We start from the raw sequence: 18,417 nt of genomic DNA, 5'->3' as shown, positions 1-18,417 counted from the left end.
TGGCCTTGGCCAGCAAGGTCGCTCCGGGTTGGTTAGGGGTTCTCAGAAGTGTGAGCTTTGTTCGAAGGTAGAGCGACCACGCAAAGTCGCAACATGTCGTAAGTGTGTTCAATGGTAACTGCAAAGTTTGAAAATTTTTTTTTTCTTTATTTGTTGCGTTGGTTGGTGACGACCTTGGTTTCAATGTGTACCTATATAAGAGGTGGTTTTAGCTGAGTTTGAGATGTCGTCTGACTGACTTCTTTCCGTCTCTTCTACTTTTGGTTGTTACAAGTTTTTTCACCCCAGTCTTGGGTGTTTTAGAAAAATGGTAAACTTGCACCAGCTTACCTGTGCCCTCACTGTGTTTTTGTTAAATATGTTGTTTTTCTTGTTCTTGCCACAGGATGTGGTAACTAGTGTCGTCTCTTTGGATTCATATTTGCTACTATTGAAGCATGGAGTGTTTGAATTATAGTTTTCCTTTTATTCACTCGCTGTAGGCCTAATGGGCAGTATTGCTTCGGCTCTTTTTTGCTTTCTCTTGTACGTTTCATGCGAATGTCCACCCCTTACCTGTCACAGCCTCGGTTAGGGGTGAACGGTATTCATAAATAAATAAATAATTTGGCATTGAGATGCTCTAGTCTGCTTCTCTTTTTTTTTGGGTGCCGCTTATCTTACGGGAGTTGTCCGTTCCAGGGCAAGTTCAAGCAGGCCAAAGAAGCCTATGAGCAGCTCCTCGAACTGAAGGACCTCACCAGGTCCGTCCGCGCTGAAACTTTGAGGCAGCTTGGTGAGTCCTGTTCATCGAGCCAAACACTCCAAATGAGGTTCTTGGTCTCCTTCCAGAGGCATTGCGCGCCACACAACCCCATCTGGCATTGCCTCGCGCTCCTCGACTAAATATTGTACGCCGGTAGGGGCTCCGAATACCTCGGCCATTAAGAGTGCAACTCGTGCCATCCATTCCAGAATGGAAAGCCTTACCATGAGCCTGGTTCGCGATTCGGTGTCGGAGCTCGTTTCGTGCACTCTACGGGAGACGGCAGCCCTAGTAGCAACCTTAGTTCCGCAAATGTCCTGAGGATGCTCCAGCGTTCTGGGGACGTCCTTGGACATTCATAATACGTCCCCAGAACATTAGGACATCGTAAGGACATTCGCAGAGCTAAGTGTGCAGTGAGGAGCAGCGCCATGGGGCCCGGGACGACATCCGACGGTGTAGAGCTCTGGCTTTTGCGACGTCCTTCGTCGACACTCCGGGACCGCTTTCGGCGCTCGGGCGGAGCAGTGCACGAGGCGCAGCAGTAGGAGACGCTTTTCAGGAACCCTCGGCAGCGGCACCACTAGTGCTCCGCACCTTTCGGGGTATTTTTGTTGTTTCTGTTTTAAACTTTTGCTGAGCAAGGACCGTGTTTTCCTGGGAAGAAGGAAAAAGCAATGTGTGGGGAAAGGCTATGTGGCTTCGCTGCGAATGTCCGCTTTAGCCGACGGAAGAAATGCGGAGACGTTTATTTTTAATTGGCGAGAGCGCTCTGCCATTTCCGTGGACGAGTCGTGCCACCTCTCTGATGACTCAAAAACTTTGTTTAAAATTGGTAATTTTCACGGCAATTGAGAAAGACATTTATTTGGTCACCAGGTGTGATTTGTTGCTCTCCACCTTTCTAAATGTTTCCAGCAGTACTACGTGGTGAAGAACTACAAAGTGAAGAACATTGGATGGCAACGAATCAATTGTCAAAGCAGCAAACAACATCAGGAGGCAAAAATGCTTCCTTTAATTTGTGTCCAAATAGCATATTGCAATTTGAGGGTGCCAAATTAGGGATGCATAATGCAAGTAAATTAGTCCCTGCAAAATATGTATATGATTGTTAGTCATTCACTAGGTGCTGAAAATATACAGCAGAAATGCTACTGATGTACTGCTAACTGAACTTGAAGCATTCATACACTATACATATTGGTTCGTTTTGCCTCAAAGGAAGACTTAAAGTGCTATCTGGCTTCATTTTTTAGCCGCCACTGGGATCCTGGTTTCTATTAGACATAACTTTGTGTAGCTTTATGAGGATTAATTTCATACTGTAAAAGACTATTTTTGTGGTCTCGATACAATTTTACAATTGGGAGTGGTATGCTGTGTCTTTTTGTCGCATGGGAATATATTTGTGGGATTAATTTTGTGCGATACTTTTTAATTATAGGAATTCACAAAAATTTAGTTGTGTGCAGTACTGAATTAACTGTGATTAGAAAAGAAATGTTTGTCTACAGGGAAACCTTTTCTGACCTTCTTACTCAGCTTCATGTTTAGGCTGTCAGGCAACATATTTTGAAATTATCTGAAAAAGATGGCCTTGCCTACTTTCAAAGCTCCATACTTTCTTCAGATGGTGTTATGACTGCTTCGTGCGTAGGCAAGGGGAGGCAAAAGCATGCACGGCCGCCTTTGCAAAAAGTTCACATCATCCAATGGCTAAAACAACAAATGCCACGAAAGAATGTTTAAATAAGTTTTGCTGGTGTTGTCCCATTATATCCAGCTGCCACATTTGCCACGCACGCTTAGTGTGTCACACTTCGTGTATGTGTGCTTGTATAGCTCTTTATTGAGGAGCTACTACCGTAATATTCCGAGATATAGCCCACCTAAAATTGTGTGAAAATAAGGAGTGGGCTAACTTTCGGTGTGCAATCAAGAAAAGTTGAAAGAATTTTTTTAGGTCATGTGGCCCAGTCAGCTTCCCAGCCAGCAGTGTTCACTCATATGCCGCCATAGCTAACTAGACGGATTTACGTCGAGGTCATCATTGATCCGAATGCCACAATTACTGGGAGTGAAGTATGTTGGGGTGTTAAAAATAAAATTAGCAAATCGAGTCGAAAATAGGGGGGTTATATTTAGTGGAAAGGGTGGGGGGGGGGGGGGTGCATCTCTTGGGACTTCACGTAATATTCAATGTTAACGGCGGACGTGCTCTGCGCGCTTTCCACTTTTGCTTGCTTCCTCTTTTTTCGTATCCTCTCCAACCAAACGAAGCCACATGCTCGTGCAAATGCCTTCAACTGCTTCGAAGTGCATGGGAAACTACTCTAGCCTCGACATCATAGCACTAAAAAAAAATGTTGTAGCCGAGTTTAGACCATTCCAATAATTTCCTCCTCTGCGCCGCCATCCTTGTCTGCTGGAATGTGGGGCGTGTTCGAGCAGGCACAGTAGCTCTCTTCCGCGGAACACCAAGTGTCGCACGTGTGTCTGCAGCCCGGCGACTTGTTGATTTTATCCCGGGTGATAAGCGCCGGAAAGGTGTGCAAAGGCCTTTTAAAGCATGCGCTGGTCTGCTCGTTGTTTCAGTCCCCCGCATTTTCTGTGCGCTTTCTGTGCGTTTTCCGAGAGTGCGAGGTTTGAGCAAGGTGTTTTTTGTGGTGGCAGGTTGGATGCACCACACCCTCGAGTCTTTGGGAGAGAAGCCCCAGCGGCAGGCGTACGCCCTCCACTGCCTGCAGAAGTCCATTGAGGCGGACCCGTCAAGCGGCCAATCGCTCTACTTCCTCGGGCGCTGTTTCGCCAGCATTGGCAAGGTGCACGATGCTTTCATCTCATACCGCAACTCTGTGGACAAGGCAGAGGCCAACGCGGACACCTGGTGCTCCATAGGGTGAGTACGCCCTGCCCGTCTTTCCACGTCTATCCAATGGGCCTTTTTCCATCTGGTGGCAGTCACGGATACTCCGTGGGGTGCATCCACTCAACCCATAGTCTGTGTCTCTCCTGTAGCCTCTTTACGAAGGTTTGTGCCATCTAATGTCGGTAACAAAAACTCCATTTCAAGTGTCCTGTCGGTCTAGTACGTGGAGGTAAGAAGCTTCTGGAGGCGACACGACACCACCATAGGTGAAGCCAAAACTGTGGAGGGACACGCCACCAGCGATGGCCAAAATTAAGAAACGCTATTAAACGAAATAAAAGAGCTGACTCGGGCCCCGAGGGTGACCAAAACAGCTGTTGAGTCAGCTCTTTTTTTCGTCCCATGGCGTCTCTTGGTTTGGTCATCGTTGGCGGCGTGGCCCTTCTCACTTCTGGCTTCACCTCTGGTGGTGTCATGTTGCCTTCAGAAGCTTCCCACCACCATGGTCGAATTGGTAGCCGTCGGTAACACGAGGTATACCGTAATTCACAACTGTTCAATGGACCCTTTTCAGAAGTCGATGCAACCTACAAGGTTTAGAGGTATGGGCAAAAAAATGTACGTAGTTTTTTTCACTACAAAGGTGAACTAATACATGGCGTTATACTATTGCATTTTCTCATCCTCTTTGTGGTGGGCATTGTATGCATGGTGTATCAGTGCAGGGGTGGCCAAGCTGTGGCTCGCAAACCGCATGCGGCTCATCGCGTGTAAAGTGTGGCTTGCGCCCCCCCCCCCCCCCCCTCCCTCTCGACCCGCCTCCCTCCCAGTCACACGAGCACTTCCCCAAAAAGAGAAATGGAACGCCTATTAAATTGAAAGGCAGGTTGCGGCTTGGTAGTCCTGTGCTACTGCTACCTTACGTACAGTGGGACTGCTTTTGGCTTCAGATAGATTGAAAGTTGTTCGAGTTTCATTTATTGCTCTGGACAAAAGTTCGCCCCCCCCTCTTCGGCTCTTGGAAGTTTCGTGGTTTTGTTTGCGGCTCTTAGGCCGAGTCAGCCTGGCCACCCCTGATCTAGTGCATAGCCTATGCAGTAAACATGTCATGCATTTAATGCAAACAGGACATCTGCACTTTCTCGCTTCTTACTTAGGGTATAGTGACGAACGCCAAATTTTACTGTCCCAGTTAATGTCCTAGACAACTGAGACAAGTGTGTTCCAGAACACCAGTAGTTCTGATGACAGCCTTTCACTTAAAGGACAACTGCAGTCGAAAACGAAACCAAAATAATTGACTGGTGTCGCTTTAGTGGCAGAAAATAGGGTGACAGCCGAAATATTGCGTGAGAGTGAAGCCGCATTCTCCACTAAAACCTATTTTAAAGATGCGACCGGCTGCTCGCAGGTGGCAAGTGGGTCAGCTTTTAGTCGAGCAACACTGGGCGGCACATACCGCAGCACCACTGTGACATCATGTTGCAGCCATACTGCTGATATTAGTGTGGCCATCTCTCTCTAGCAGATAGTTAGTTTTGCTATAGACGCCCGAAACCAAACTTTGAGCCGCAATAATTATAAAACTACACAGAATATCGAAAAAAAAATATATATATATATATTCTGTAAATCACTTATTTTTCGCGGGCTCAATATTTTGCGACTTACATCAAAGCTGATGTCTTGGAATAATTCGCGGGTTCTAATTTTTGCGACACGGTGGCATCTCAATATAGATTCTAATGTGTTTACATTTTACCAGAATTGTTTGTTATTTGTTTTTATTTTGTTATTTTTCGCAAATTGTAGGCGATTCGCGAAAGTCGCGAAAATTAGGTCCTTGCGAAAATTCAGTCGTTTACAGTATACCTTTTAATTTAGGTGCACTGATTGAGTGGAAAACAGTCGTCACCCCCGATTAGGAAATATTGACCGGAGCTGCCCTTTAAAGGATGACATACACTTTGCGCTTTCCATGTTTGCCCACCTCGTCTTTCCTATATCCTCTCCACATTTTTCCTTGCCCCAACTTGGCTCCCCTCACAGCTTAGGAGAGGGGAATGCTAAAGGCCCTGTCACACTAAGGCAACACGACGGCAACAGCAACACAGCACATTGTCGATCAGTCGGGCAACTTGTTGCTTGCTCCCCGTGTTGTCCAACAAACCTGTCACATCGCGGCAAGAGCACGACAACATGGACGACAACTAAAATGTTGCCTCGGTATGACAGCTTTCAGCAACAAAAACAGCAGCAACTTGTGTTGCACAACGTGTGTTGCCTGATCGCTGGCTAAGCGAATTTAGGGCCGGCAACACGACAACATAGATAGCTTTGATGGTAGAACTAGTCCCCTATCAATAAAGTCTTACTGAAATGAAGGCTTGGAAAACGTTATTTAGCAATAATTAGGGCTGGCGTGCAGAAAATATTTTCGATTAATGTTTTTGCTGCGCAGTTACGGAAAGCGATTTTCGAAATGGTCACAGCTACGGTCGTGAACGTTCAGCCTGGTTTTTAAATTAGAACTGCCTAGAGACCAGCTCACATTACTGATAGTGAAATAAAATGGCATGCTTACTCACCCGCTAATAAAGTATAATAAAAGAAATCCAGAAAACCAAAGATTAAAAAATCGAAGCATAAAACGACCACTCTCATCATGATTGTTGATTCTTGGAACTTGGAAACAGCCGCTACCAGACACCTGATTTGTTTTCAAAATACCCGGACGTCTTGGGGGAATGAAGCGATCGCATAGCGTTGAAAGATATTAATTCCACTGATTGTTATGAAGGCCGATTGTGTCGGTGTCGCAGTTTTGAAGCACCGTCAGTTCAGCTCTACACCACGCTACAAAAGACGCTTTGGGGTACTGCCGGTGTTATCTCAATTTTACAGTAGAAATAAAAATTGCATGAAAGAACCGGACAGAAACACTTCCTACGGTGGCGTAAATCCCGAACATATCAGGCGATGTCACTTTCCTCGGTTAGGGCTATCTGCTTTATCAGCGAATGAAGAACATTTCGATAAAATAAGAGCGGAAAATACTCCCCGAGTCAAATTTTCTAATCACAGTCACTGGTTGATGTCGTACCGTGGTAATTCCCGGCCCTTCGAACGCACTAGCACTTTGTAGAGTCACGTTTGCAGCGATTCCGCGCCGCATACGAACGAAGGTAAACAGTCAAGATGGCGGAGTGTTCCCCGTGTTGTCCCCACCGTCAGCGCGGTGTGACAGGGTTGTCGGACAACAGATCGGACAACATGGTTGCCGGGCGGCAGCAACATGTTACCCGACTGTTGTTGCCTCGATGTGACAGGGTCGCCGGCAACACGACTTCCCCATGTTGTCGGATAGAGTTGTCCAACTGTTGCCTCAGTGTGACAGGGCCTTAAGAGGATTGTCCTCCCTGCAGAAAACTGAGTTTGTACGTCTGCCTTTAGGAGAGAGAACAAGGGAAAACTGGCAGTGCCTCTTTGTGCTAGCTGTGTTATGCTCTGTATACATGCATGCAACGCCAAAGTGTTGTCCATATTACCATATAATGCACATGAAAAGGCACCACATAGTAAAACTGCATACTGCTGTTTTCAAGTGTGCCTAATTTCTCCCAAATTCATCATACCAGAACTGGCCTATTGTTCTCTCTGATAGAAGTGTGTTAGGTGCTTTACCATCATCCCCAGCCACTTTCTCATTCACGAATACAATCCAGTGATATTCGCAACACGTCCAGCAGCGGAGATGAAGTCATACAAGGTTGTTCAAAGTGCTGATACAAATCAGATCAGTTTTTAATGCAGAATGTTTTAGAGCTGACTTCAAGTCTAGGGCTTCACAATAGGTTGTAGCAAAAAACATGATAATACGCATCCAGGTTTCTTTTTAATAATTACTTTGTCTTTTGGCGGGGATCAAACCAGCCAACTCTTTAATCAGCAGTGTGCTCGTGTGGCCGCACAAAGATTTGGGGCACCATGTAAGGACATCACAGTGTGTGGGGAGGGAGGGAGGGAGGGAGGGAGGGAGGGAGGGAGGGAGGGAGGGAGGGAGGGAGGGAGGGAGGGGAGGGGAGGGGAGGGGAGGACTTGGTAACTTGATGTTACAGAGTCACGTGACCATGTAAGGGGATGGTTACGTGACACACCACAATGATGTGACATGATCATGGGGTTGCTGTTACGGGACCACCGTCTCTGTACACCTTTCCAAGAAACACTCAGGAAGGGACAAGAGAACCTTTTCCAAGCCTGCTCACTGGGTTTGATGCTAGTCTCTGACCGGCGTCCCTGCTAACCCTAATTGAGTGGACTGTTGATTTTGATGGCGCAGCCTGCGTAGGCGCAGTTTCAGACACTGCTGGCAGCTAAATTCTCTTTTTTTCCCGCGTTTTTTTTTTTTTTTTTCATTTACTTGTGTTTATTGTGTGGCAACCCCTGATGACATTGAGCAAGCATTTTCCTGATGACATTGAGAAAGCATTGTATCACATTTGAAACAAAAAGCAAACTGCGAACAAGTTTTGTTGGGTACATGCATGACAGAACAAATGCGACTGGAATGTGTGTTTTATTTTACAATGAATTTTTTTGGTGCCGCCCGCCCAGCCATGTCAGTCGACAAAACGGTTAGCTGCCGAAAATTATTTACAACAGAAGATAACTGAAAGGCACTCATATTTCACTCGCGCAAGTAACGTGTTTACCAATGTACACGACAGGACTCTGGCATAAAATTTAGCAAGTGTTAACATTCTAACAATATATTGTGGGTACCCCTTGGTGCGGCGTTATCCAAAAAGGATTTATTTGAGAAAGATCTGAAATAATGCAGCACTACAGTGTCGACGACTGTCAGATCTTGACGATCGGATGGAAACTAAGAAAGCCTGCTTTTGGGGCACGTTTTAGGGTGAGCTTCTTTTTTTCACAGCACCAGCACCATGGCAAAGGAACAAACGTGACTGATCTGTCACCAAACAACTTTTTTTGGCAATGGCTGAGAAGGTCCTTACATGGGCTATCTCTGGGAGTGTTCTTCCCTTCCTAAGTTTCCCGTGAATGTCGAGCACAAACGCTGGAATGGCAGGCACTTAACAGCTCTATTACTCACAGTGGAAGATAAAACGAAAAGGGTATGCAGCACGCGTAAGAAAGAATTGGAAACATTCAAGAGAGACGCCACAGAACTTGGTATGCCAAACCGCAAAACATAAATTTAGAATGGCACTGAGCAGGTTTCAACAGTCTAAGAGCATGGCAGAAAATTTCTAGCTGACAGGAGGCACGAGAGTCGCACCAGCCGCTTCATCATCAGCAACATGGCAGCGGCCTAGGAGCGTTTTTAAAGCGGAGCTGTGAGGGCTAGTTTCCCTGGTTTCGTGTCCATTCACCAAATAAATGTTGACGCAAAACTCTGGACAGCTACCGCCATCTATGAACGACGACGGCAACCAGACAACTGGCTTGCCGGTTGTCTGGTTGCTGCAGTTGCTCATAGATGGTGGCAGCCTTTCCAGCCTTTCCACTCTGGTTTTCCCCAGAGTGGAAAGGCTGAATTTTGCTAGGCATCATCCTAGAAGTCGTCCTTGGGGTCGTCCTAGATGTTGTCCTCGAGATCATCCTAGAAGTCGTCCTTGAATCATCCTAAACGTCGTCCCTGAGGTCGTCCAGGTGTCGTCCTCTAGACGCCGTCCTTGAGGTCGTCCCACCATAGTACAGCTTGGCTGGTCTTCTTTCTTCACTAGAGTGAAAAGGCTGAAAGTTTTTTTTGTAAAAGCGTATGTTTGGAGGAAAGGACTCATGTATGTCGTACTACAACTGCCCTTTACGCGTAGGATCGAGGTGATATGTTTCTCAAACTTGCCCAAGGAATTTCTGGGCTTGAAGGGAGACGTTACGGCCGTCGTGAGTGCATTTGGGCACCTTTTGTGTTCTTAATTGCGGCCTGTACCTTTGGCAGGGTGCTGTACCAGCAGCAGAGCCAGCCCATGGACGCCCTGCAGGCGTACATCTGCGCAGTGCAGCTGGACAAGGCCCACAGTCCGGCCTGGACCAACCTGGGGGTGCTTTACGAGAACTGCAGCCAGCCCCAGGATGCCCTCAAGTGCTACCTCAACGCCATGCAGGGAAAAGGTGCCTCTATTACACACGCACAAACCGCTGCACTGACTCAACGAGCGCATTGCTTGAGTAAAGGGAATACGTTCTTCAAGACAGTGGGCTCTCGCGCTAGCATCAGCTTTACCCTCACTTACGGTGGAACAGAGTGTAGGAGGATGTGGAGGTGTTGTCAGATGTTTGGCTCTGTAATTTGGCAAAAATGGATATAAAGTCTAAAAGTTTTCAACCGCTGATAAAGGCTGTTTGGGGATATTCCTCTTAAAGGCTGACAGGTAGCCAGGAAGGACGACACTTTTTCCCAATTTCTCCCTTACATTTTAGAAAGAGGGAGACCCTCTTTCTCTCTGCAGGTAGTGGCTCAAAGACCCTCCTCTGTGGGGAGAGGAGGAGAGGAGAGAGAGGGGGAATGAAGCAAAGGTAATGGGAACCGATTTTCTGCCCAGCAGAAGACCGGTTCTCATTTCTGGGAATTGGACTGTAGGTTGGCCTTTAAGAAGTGGGGCATAACCCGCATGGAGTGGATTTTGCTCACAAAAACTTGACGCGACAAACGCACGCGCCGACAGGCTGACGCAGGTGTACCCAAATGCAGCGACGAACAACCGCTGCCGCCGGCGCGCTCTCAACGTTGTCGGGCTACATAAAATTGCAACATATGTAAATAATACTGATAAAAATGGTTTCAAATTGATTCGCATGCCATAGCAGACTAGTGTTTTATTTTTATATTGGTAACCAAACCGTCTCCGAACCGCACCAATGGCACTAATATCTCTGTGCACGAAAAGGCACACCGAGTCCACTGCGCACTCCTTTCGTGCCGCAAATAGCGGATGCTTCGAAATCAGGTGACTGGTTGCCCGGCTCTCTTTGGCGAGAGCAGATTCATACTTCCCTCGTCAGTGCGGCTTGCACATTTTTTTCTTGCTCAAGCGTTGCTGAAAACGAGCATGCGTGCATTTAAATTAATGTTGCGCCGAAGTTGCCGCGTGCGGATCCCGCGCATAAATGTTTCATGCGGGTCACGCTTGAGAATAAAATTGAGACTTTCTGGGTGCTTTCTACTGATAACGGAGACGTTCGTCGTAAGGGGTCTGCACCGCAAAAAGCTTCTGTCGGAGCCAAGCTTGATTTCTTCATCCAGAGACCTGGAGTCCACACTTTGTCCCATAGCTGCGGGGGCAGTACTTCAAGCTATCTCGAGTGCTTCTAGCATTGCTTTACTCAACTGGCGCACTTCCTTGATAGTTCGGATTCTTTCTGAGGGACGTCGTTGAATGTTGTACCGTGCCATAGGATTGATGGATATTTGAATTAATATTTTGAAACATCAGGCACGTGAAGCGACTTCTCCGCATGTACATATTGCTCGCTACCTCGTGTGTGGGAACGCTTACCTCTCGTGTCCTGTCCCGCTTTTAATATGTTGCGCCAATCACAAACAGTTACAGTTGTGAGATTATTTCTTGAGTGTTTATATGCTTTTTGTTACCTCCAATATTTGAAAGGTTTTTTATGCTTCCTTCACACTCGCACTTGAATCGCAACTGCAAAGCGGATTTGCTTGTTTTCACCATCAAATGCGCATGAATTTCTATTGAGTCTTTAAGCGAACGCACTCACAATCGCCTTATGAATGCGGTTCAACCACCATTGTGAATGAGGTATTAGTGTGCTTTTAAGAACTGTTTTTCGTGCCTGACCTGTTTCACTGTGTCTCGCTTGCAGGCTCAGTGAGCAGTAACCTCAACACGCGGGTCAAGTTTCTGCAGGGGCAGCTGAGCGCTGCCCCTGCAGCCAACGTTCAGAAGTAAGTCCATGCCTCCCTCTTTCTTGTCGACCAGCTTTTAAGTTCACACCGTTCCCTTCACCACCTTGTTTGCACGATGGTTGCAAAGCTAGTGTAGCTTCCTTTAAAAGCATGCCACCCCTTCCCCTTTTTGTGCATATGCAGTGTTAAGGTTGGAAGGAGAGGGAGAATGGATTCCCCTTTTCTTTCCTTTAGCGCTTTTTTTCTGCTTTGTTGGCAAAGCAAGGCCTGTCTTGTTGCACATTGCAGATGAGTATGTACGAGGTGTGGTCGAAAGTACTAACACATTTTGCGAGTCCTATTTTGTTGCACATTGCAAATGGGAATATGCAGGGTGGGGCCGTAATGACGGACACATTTTACACGCCTTGCAAAATTTGGATTCTAAACATACATACCTGAGATTGGGCATGCAAACATAGTTTTGCCAGAAGTTTTATCTGTAATGTTTTTAGAGATCAAGTCTGAGGTAGTGAAATTTTAAAAATAAAGCAAAATCGGAGGCCGTGTATTTCTTCCCAGCTTGTTTGTCGTCTGCACCCTGGTTTATGAGCTTGCTCCCGGGTGGCTTGCTAAACGCAAAAATGCTAAAAACCTATGTCAGAGGCTGGCGATGCGCATGATAATCGCGATAATTAATACTTTTAATGAAATATATGAACAATGACCACCTGGGAGCAAACTCAGAAGCCAGTGTGCAGACGACGTACATCCAGCACGGGGCATAGAAAACGCACGGCCGCTGTTTTCTCTTTCTTTTTAATCTTTTACCATGTCTGACATCTGCTTCATACAAAATACACGTAAAACTTCCTGCAAAACTATGTTCGCGTGCCCAGCTTCCGGTATGTTCGTTTGGAATCGCAATTTTGTAATGCATTCCAAGTGCATTGGTCCTTATGGCCGCACCCTGTAGATACATTAGGCAGCTCGGGATGAACATAAGTACCTGCCACATTCTGCTTATTTTTGTTGATTCCTGTGGTCACACGACAGGTTATTGCCTCTCGGGGCACAGCAGCATTCTGGTCCATCGCCGGTTTCACTGGCACTGCATCTTTCCGAGACACAGGAAGAGAGGCAATGCGTCTTTTATCCAAAAGCCGAAGTCGTCAATAGGACACAATTTGATTAATTCAGTAACATAGCAGACCGATTAGCTCAAATGGCTCGAACGGGGCTGCCGTGCACGAGGCGTTGTCAAGATCCTTCATCCGTTCCTTCAGAATATATTGTTTTGCCTGCTTTGCTAGCAGGGTGCAGGCATCTTCGAAAATACTTAGAGCACGGGTTCTAAAATGGGTTCCCCAGAGTACCCCATGGTTTCCCCCGGGCTCCCAAGCTTTCTCGGCTGTCCCTGCCCCTAAATGAAGTGTTCTTCCAGTTTAAGCACTGCTTCAGAAGATCCGAGCCACCCAGTGACGCATAGCAATCTGCCAGACACACCAGAATATGCATTATAGTTTACAAGGTCCGTAGCTTCTGCACAGCATTATTGCATTATCGCCGAGGCCAAGAGGTGTTCCCCAGCTGCGAATCAAGATAGCGTTCCCCAAAACAGAAAATTTTGAGAGCCCCTGTTGAGGATTTCACGTAACGACGAATTGTTATCGGATCCATCGAGATTGGCTTTCAGAAGCCCGAGCACGCTTTGGAGGCTCGTGCCACCCCCAAAAAGTGCAAACGCGTCTGACGCCGCCTCCGCTCCCTTGTGCCGCACAGACCGCGGCAGCTGCCGTGCATCGAGGATGCCTGGAACATCCCCATCTCCCAGGAGATGGCCTCCAGGCAGAACAGCCAGCAGAACAGGTCTACCGTGGGCACTGTGGCCGGGAACGTGGCCTCCTCCCAGCGGCCCAACGCCGGAGGCTACGGTGCCACCGGTCCGCAGCAGCAGCAGGGCTACGGATACCCTGCGGTAAGCGGCGGCTCGTTATTGCGCATCAACGCCGTGTATTCCGGTCTATTGTAGAAACAGCCATTTTCACAAAAAAGTTGGTACGTAAGTCACATTTATATGTATGTACTGCCGGCGCGGCAAAACGACATTGATTAACCCGCACACGTGTATTGTGATTGCGGTATTGTATAGACCGACACGTGGGCTTGACGTCACGGCGCTGCGATCGCGCCGGAGCCGAGGGGTGTGGGCAAAAAGGCCCACGTATCGCATGCGCGTCATAGTATTTCAGCATGCCGTGAAGCTGTGTTGCCGTTAATCTCACCAAAATGTACAAGAAAAGTAGCGGAGTGAGCTTCTACAAGTTCCCGGCAGACTCTGAAAGGCATAGAAAATGGATAATATCCGTGGATCGAAAATATGGTCGCCTCGCGCGTTTGTGCAGCAAGCACTTTCTTGGAGGCAAGTGCGGCTTCCATTTCAATCTCCGTCCCGAGGCTTGCTTATGTACAGGGAAACCGTCCTCTAATTGAGACCACCCGGATTTTGTTCCCACGGCGTTCGCGCACAAAGCACCGGCCAAGCGCTTTTCGGAGGCTCGCTACGCCCGTGCTACCCAGCAGAAGGGGATCGGCGGCAGAACGGCAGTGTTGTAGGCGTTACCAAAAAAAAAAGTAAAGAAATATGTTACTCGTTACTTGCAAATAAAAGGTATGCGTTACTGAGCTACGTTTCCTAAAAATAAAAGGAATGCGTTACCGCTACTGATAAAAGGTAACGCACGTTACTTCTGCGTTACTTTTTAAATTATGATTTAACACGTTTTACGGTTTTGATGATACAGGTATGCATAAGCTCATATATCAAGAAACATTATGTTTATGCAGAAACAGAACATAATTACTTTATCTCTTTTTACGGTTTCAGCTAAATACTGACGAGGAAAAACGCCAAGAAAAACATGGCTTGACGCCTAAAAACACGGAAAAACTTGAAGTGTAATTGTAGTAACGAGTAACGTACCTAACTACGTTACTTGAAATAGTAACGCAAGTATGTCACCCGTTGCTGTGTCGAAAAAGTAACGAGTAGGTTACTATGTTACTGAAAAAAGTAACGCGTTGCTGGTAACGCTGTTACTTGTAACGTGTTACTGCCAAGACTGCAGAATGGACAAAGCATTACTGCCTGTCATCTTTGTGGTCATGAGAGTAGGAAAAATAGCATACCTTGACTTAAAAACGCTGTGTGTATTTATTTAATTAATAAATACACTTCCGCAGACCCCCAGTCTGCTGATCCCGCCGGCGGTGCGGAAACCGACTCAAAGGGTGGCAGCAACTTCACGTCGGAAGTCCAGCAGGCCTTGTTTACGGCGTACGGATCCTTGTAGGCAACGCTGTCCACGCACAGTTTGTTTCGATACCGCCGCCATTCAGGCTCGGGTAGCGAGCTCAAATAGTCGGGCATAGCATACGACATACGTTGCCAGGAAATACGACTCACAAATAAAGCTAGAAGCGTCCCTACAACGTCAACAATGAGCGCACGCCACACAACGCAATGGCGAAAACACGGAGGGCCGGGTCGCTTTTGCCCACATAGCTACCGCGCATGTGCGGCCTTCCAGCCGTGTTGGTAAACAGAGCCGCTCCGCGTGTCGGTCTATATCCATGGGTGGGAGCCAGTTTCAATATTCTCGCCAATGAATTAAACGAGAAATACAGTCATCGCGGCAAGTCTGTGCAGGTAAGGCCTGTACTTGTAGGAAAAAATGCTTTTAGGACGGATCGGAAAAAAATACGGTACTTACTGTCTTTGCACGATTCTAACGCACACTTTTTTCGCCAAAATCGGTGCCCAAAGCTACATGCGCATTACATTCGAAACTGAAAACCGAAACTCGAGAAAAACGCAATGCTCAGTATAGTGTGGCTAGCCCCTTCGCCAGTGTGACTATTTGTTTACATTCGCCATTGTGGAATCCGTATCACGCACATTCTCTCGTGTCTACAGACTCGTGCCTGTCGTTTTAAGGGGGGACACTACCCAGAGAAAAAAAATATTTGCAAAAAACATTGATTTTGAAAAATTACATATTTACATCCATCTACATCCAGAGAGTATTCCCAGAAATTTTCACTAGTTTACACTGCATAGTTAATTTTTTATAAATTATTTGCTGTCCACCGAAGCTAAAGAAAAGGTAGGGTTTGGAGCACTTTGAACACATTTTTCTCCGTTCCACTTTATGGTATAAATTCCATTTTAGTCAATCTATCGTTTGATAATGGCAATACAGGGAAGACTCGTTCTTCACTTTTCCTGACTGAAATTTAATAAGGAATGCGCCTATGGAGTTTGTTTGTCACTTTACGGATGTCATTTATAAAAAATGTTGATATTTTGTCGGAGACACAGAAGACCAAAAAGTTGACCAATTTTGCATTAAGAGAAAATTGATAGAAATCAATGACTTTTTACAAAAATCTTTCCATAGGCATACCTCCTAGGCATTCTGCTACATATCTAGCGAATAAAAATCTTGAATATTGTGATAGTTTTCCGACGATAGATTAACTAAACAATGTAGGGGTATGGCTGATAGAAGCTGCGCTAATTTCCTTTCCACTTAACCGACAGATCTGAAATTTTGTTATGCACCCTCTAGCATGACCACCAGCCTACCCTGTAAATTTCATTAATTTTAAGTCAAAAGTTCAAAAGTTGACCCTCCCAGGGGGTGTCTCCCCTTAAGATGGAAAAAAAAAAAATTCCACTAGGAGGCTTTTTTTTTAAACGAAAGGCCATCACGCTGGCGGAAAAAGATAACAACGGAGCAACACTGTGTGGCCTCGCGATCTCAGCCATCCGACAAGCTCGCAAAGTCTTTGAAAAGCGACCCTGCCAGAGGCAACGGTCGCGCACTCATACATATGCAAGAAGTGCGTCACTTAAAACGCTTTAGATGAAAGAAAGTATTGATTACCTCTGCGGACAGCAAAGAACCATCGTCAAACTCTGACAACGGCGACTAGTGCACGGCATTTATTTTTGTGTTGACGAGCGTTTCATAAAATCTGTTCTATGAGGTATGTGGTCAATCTTCATTGTTTTACCTGTACGGTAGAATCGGCAGCAATTTACTTTTTGATTATCTGGAAGCTTAATCTGCCTGCACGTTAGGATTGGGGCACCTTAAAATTGTGCAAACACGGTAGTTTATGGAATGAGTCAGATCGGACGATCGTGGCCAGTGTAACTCATGATCGCGATCTTGAAACAAAGACTTCAATGCGCGATCATTGCAAAATTGTGGGACTGTACTCTGTACACCCCTTTTTGAACTGTTCAATTAAACGGTGCATTTATCTGTACATACTCGTTCTTAAAGAAAGGGGAGGATTACCTCCTCTCTTTTGCTTGCGTAGCTGTTTTTAGACACTCAAGGAAATCTGCAAAAATATACTCTTTTATATTGACGGTGCTTTGAGCATTGTCAATGTAAAATCCCCTCCACCCCTCGCTTCATCCCCTCTACCCCTGCGCTGCAAAGCTGATGTCGTTGCACCAAATCGCAAAAGCGTTACGTTTTCATGGCATGACGTGTGCTCTGCTTGGGAAAAGTGCTTCCGATTTCTTCCTCATGTGACTACCACTTTTCTGGTCCTCAAAAAACTCTCTGTATGTCGTTGATTTCTTTTAGGTTGCCCCACAATGCCAGAGGTAGCATTAGAGGGGGGAGAGGGTGGGTGTAATAACATAAAATAGAATCAGCTAATGTTCGCATAAGACAAACTAGCAAGCAATAAACGTTGCGCAAGTGGCCAAAATTCATTGCACAGTAAAAAGAAGAAAAATTTCTGGTAAATTGCTAGGCAATTGTATTGCATACATGAAATGTTCTTGCATCACAGATATTTAGCGATACTCCAAGCTTCCAGACGCCCGGCGCTTACGTTAACAGTGCTCTTCATCAAACAATTTAATGCAGGCCATGTGTACGCTGATAGTTCCTAGGATAAAGCAATTCTACCGCTAATCGGGCTGATAAGCCTGGCGATCTTCCCAAGCCAATTATACTTTCCAGCTCCTCTCCCTCAGTGCACACAGGTGGTTGAACTCCCCCTTGCCTACCTCACTCCTCCTCGCCTACCCTTTGGTCTCATGACCTCCCCGTTAACCAATCCACGTCGAGCCACCTCGCTCTTCTTCTCCCACTCAACAACCAATCAGTGTCTCGCCTCGTAGCCACACTTTTATCTGGGGTTCTCAAAATGCTGACCATCTAGCCAAAAAATGTTTCACATTAACAGCACCTCGCGAGTTTCAAAGTTTAGCCTTCCTCTCATTCCTGACTAGCACGAGAGATACTCTTAGTCAGTCAATCAACCAATCAATCCATAAATTACTCACGCGTGTGCACACAATGTTGCCAGCAGGGTCCCGCCTCCTCCGGCTACCAGCCGGGCCCGGATTCGTCGGACCAGGACGGCAACAGCGCCAAGAAGCTGAAGGTGGCCTCGGGGTCCTCGAGGGCGATGACCCCGGTCGGAGGGGGCCCCACGGTGGCAGGGGCGACCCAGGCAGTGGGGAGCTCCCCCACGGGAGGCGTGCAGCCGGCGCAGCAGCCCCCGCCCTTCTACCTGAACCAGCAGCAGCTCCAAGTACTGGGCTACCTGCAGCAAAATCAGGCAACCCTGAACCCCCAGCAGCGCATGGTGCTTCAGCAGCTTCAGCAGCAGCACAGGCTCATGCAGCAGCACAAGCAGCAGCTGCTGTTGCAGGTCCGGAATCTCGGGTTCTTGTGGTCCGAAAACGTAGAGGCTAGTTCGGGCTGCGGTCGCAGATAGCTTAATTAAGAAATGTGGGGCGCAGCGAGTCCTAGGCGTCTTGTGTTCACTCTACAGCCAACGAGATGGCGGCATTGGCTGACAACAATGCCAAAGAATGAATTG

The 18,417-nt window shown here is 46.8% G+C and overlaps 1 protein-coding gene across 9 annotated transcripts in view; it reads left to right on the top strand.

Moving 5' to 3' along the window:
• Positions 1 to 18,417, top strand: part of LOC8040089 (histone demethylase UTY) — a 231,962-nt gene that overhangs the window by 184,785 nt on the left and 28,760 nt on the right. For 7 of the 9 annotated variants that reach the window (XM_040223439.3, XM_040223441.3, XM_040223445.3 and 4 more), the window contains 6 exons: positions 682 to 775; positions 3,422 to 3,647; positions 9,589 to 9,761; positions 11,478 to 11,559; positions 13,282 to 13,477; positions 17,899 to 18,246. In XM_040223439.3, coding sequence (XP_040079373.1) covers positions 682 to 775; positions 3,422 to 3,647; positions 9,589 to 9,761; positions 11,478 to 11,559; positions 13,282 to 13,477; positions 17,899 to 18,246 — 1,119 coding nt within the window. The remainder of the gene's footprint in view (positions 1 to 681; positions 776 to 3,421; positions 3,648 to 9,588; positions 9,762 to 11,477; positions 11,560 to 13,281; positions 13,478 to 17,898; positions 18,247 to 18,417) is intronic. The other 2 variants (XM_040223440.3, XM_040223442.3) reach the window with 1 other exon arrangement.

The sequence above is a fragment of the Ixodes scapularis genome, unplaced genomic scaffold (genome assembly GCF_016920785.2).
Source record: "Ixodes scapularis isolate PalLabHiFi unplaced genomic scaffold, ASM1692078v2 PGA_scaffold5__190_contigs__length_132052651, whole genome shotgun sequence".
NCBI classification, from domain to species: domain Eukaryota; kingdom Metazoa; phylum Arthropoda; class Arachnida; order Ixodida; family Ixodidae; genus Ixodes; species Ixodes scapularis.
Note: the sequence above shows the minus strand (reverse complement) of the source record. Positions and strands in the feature narration are given on the sequence as shown.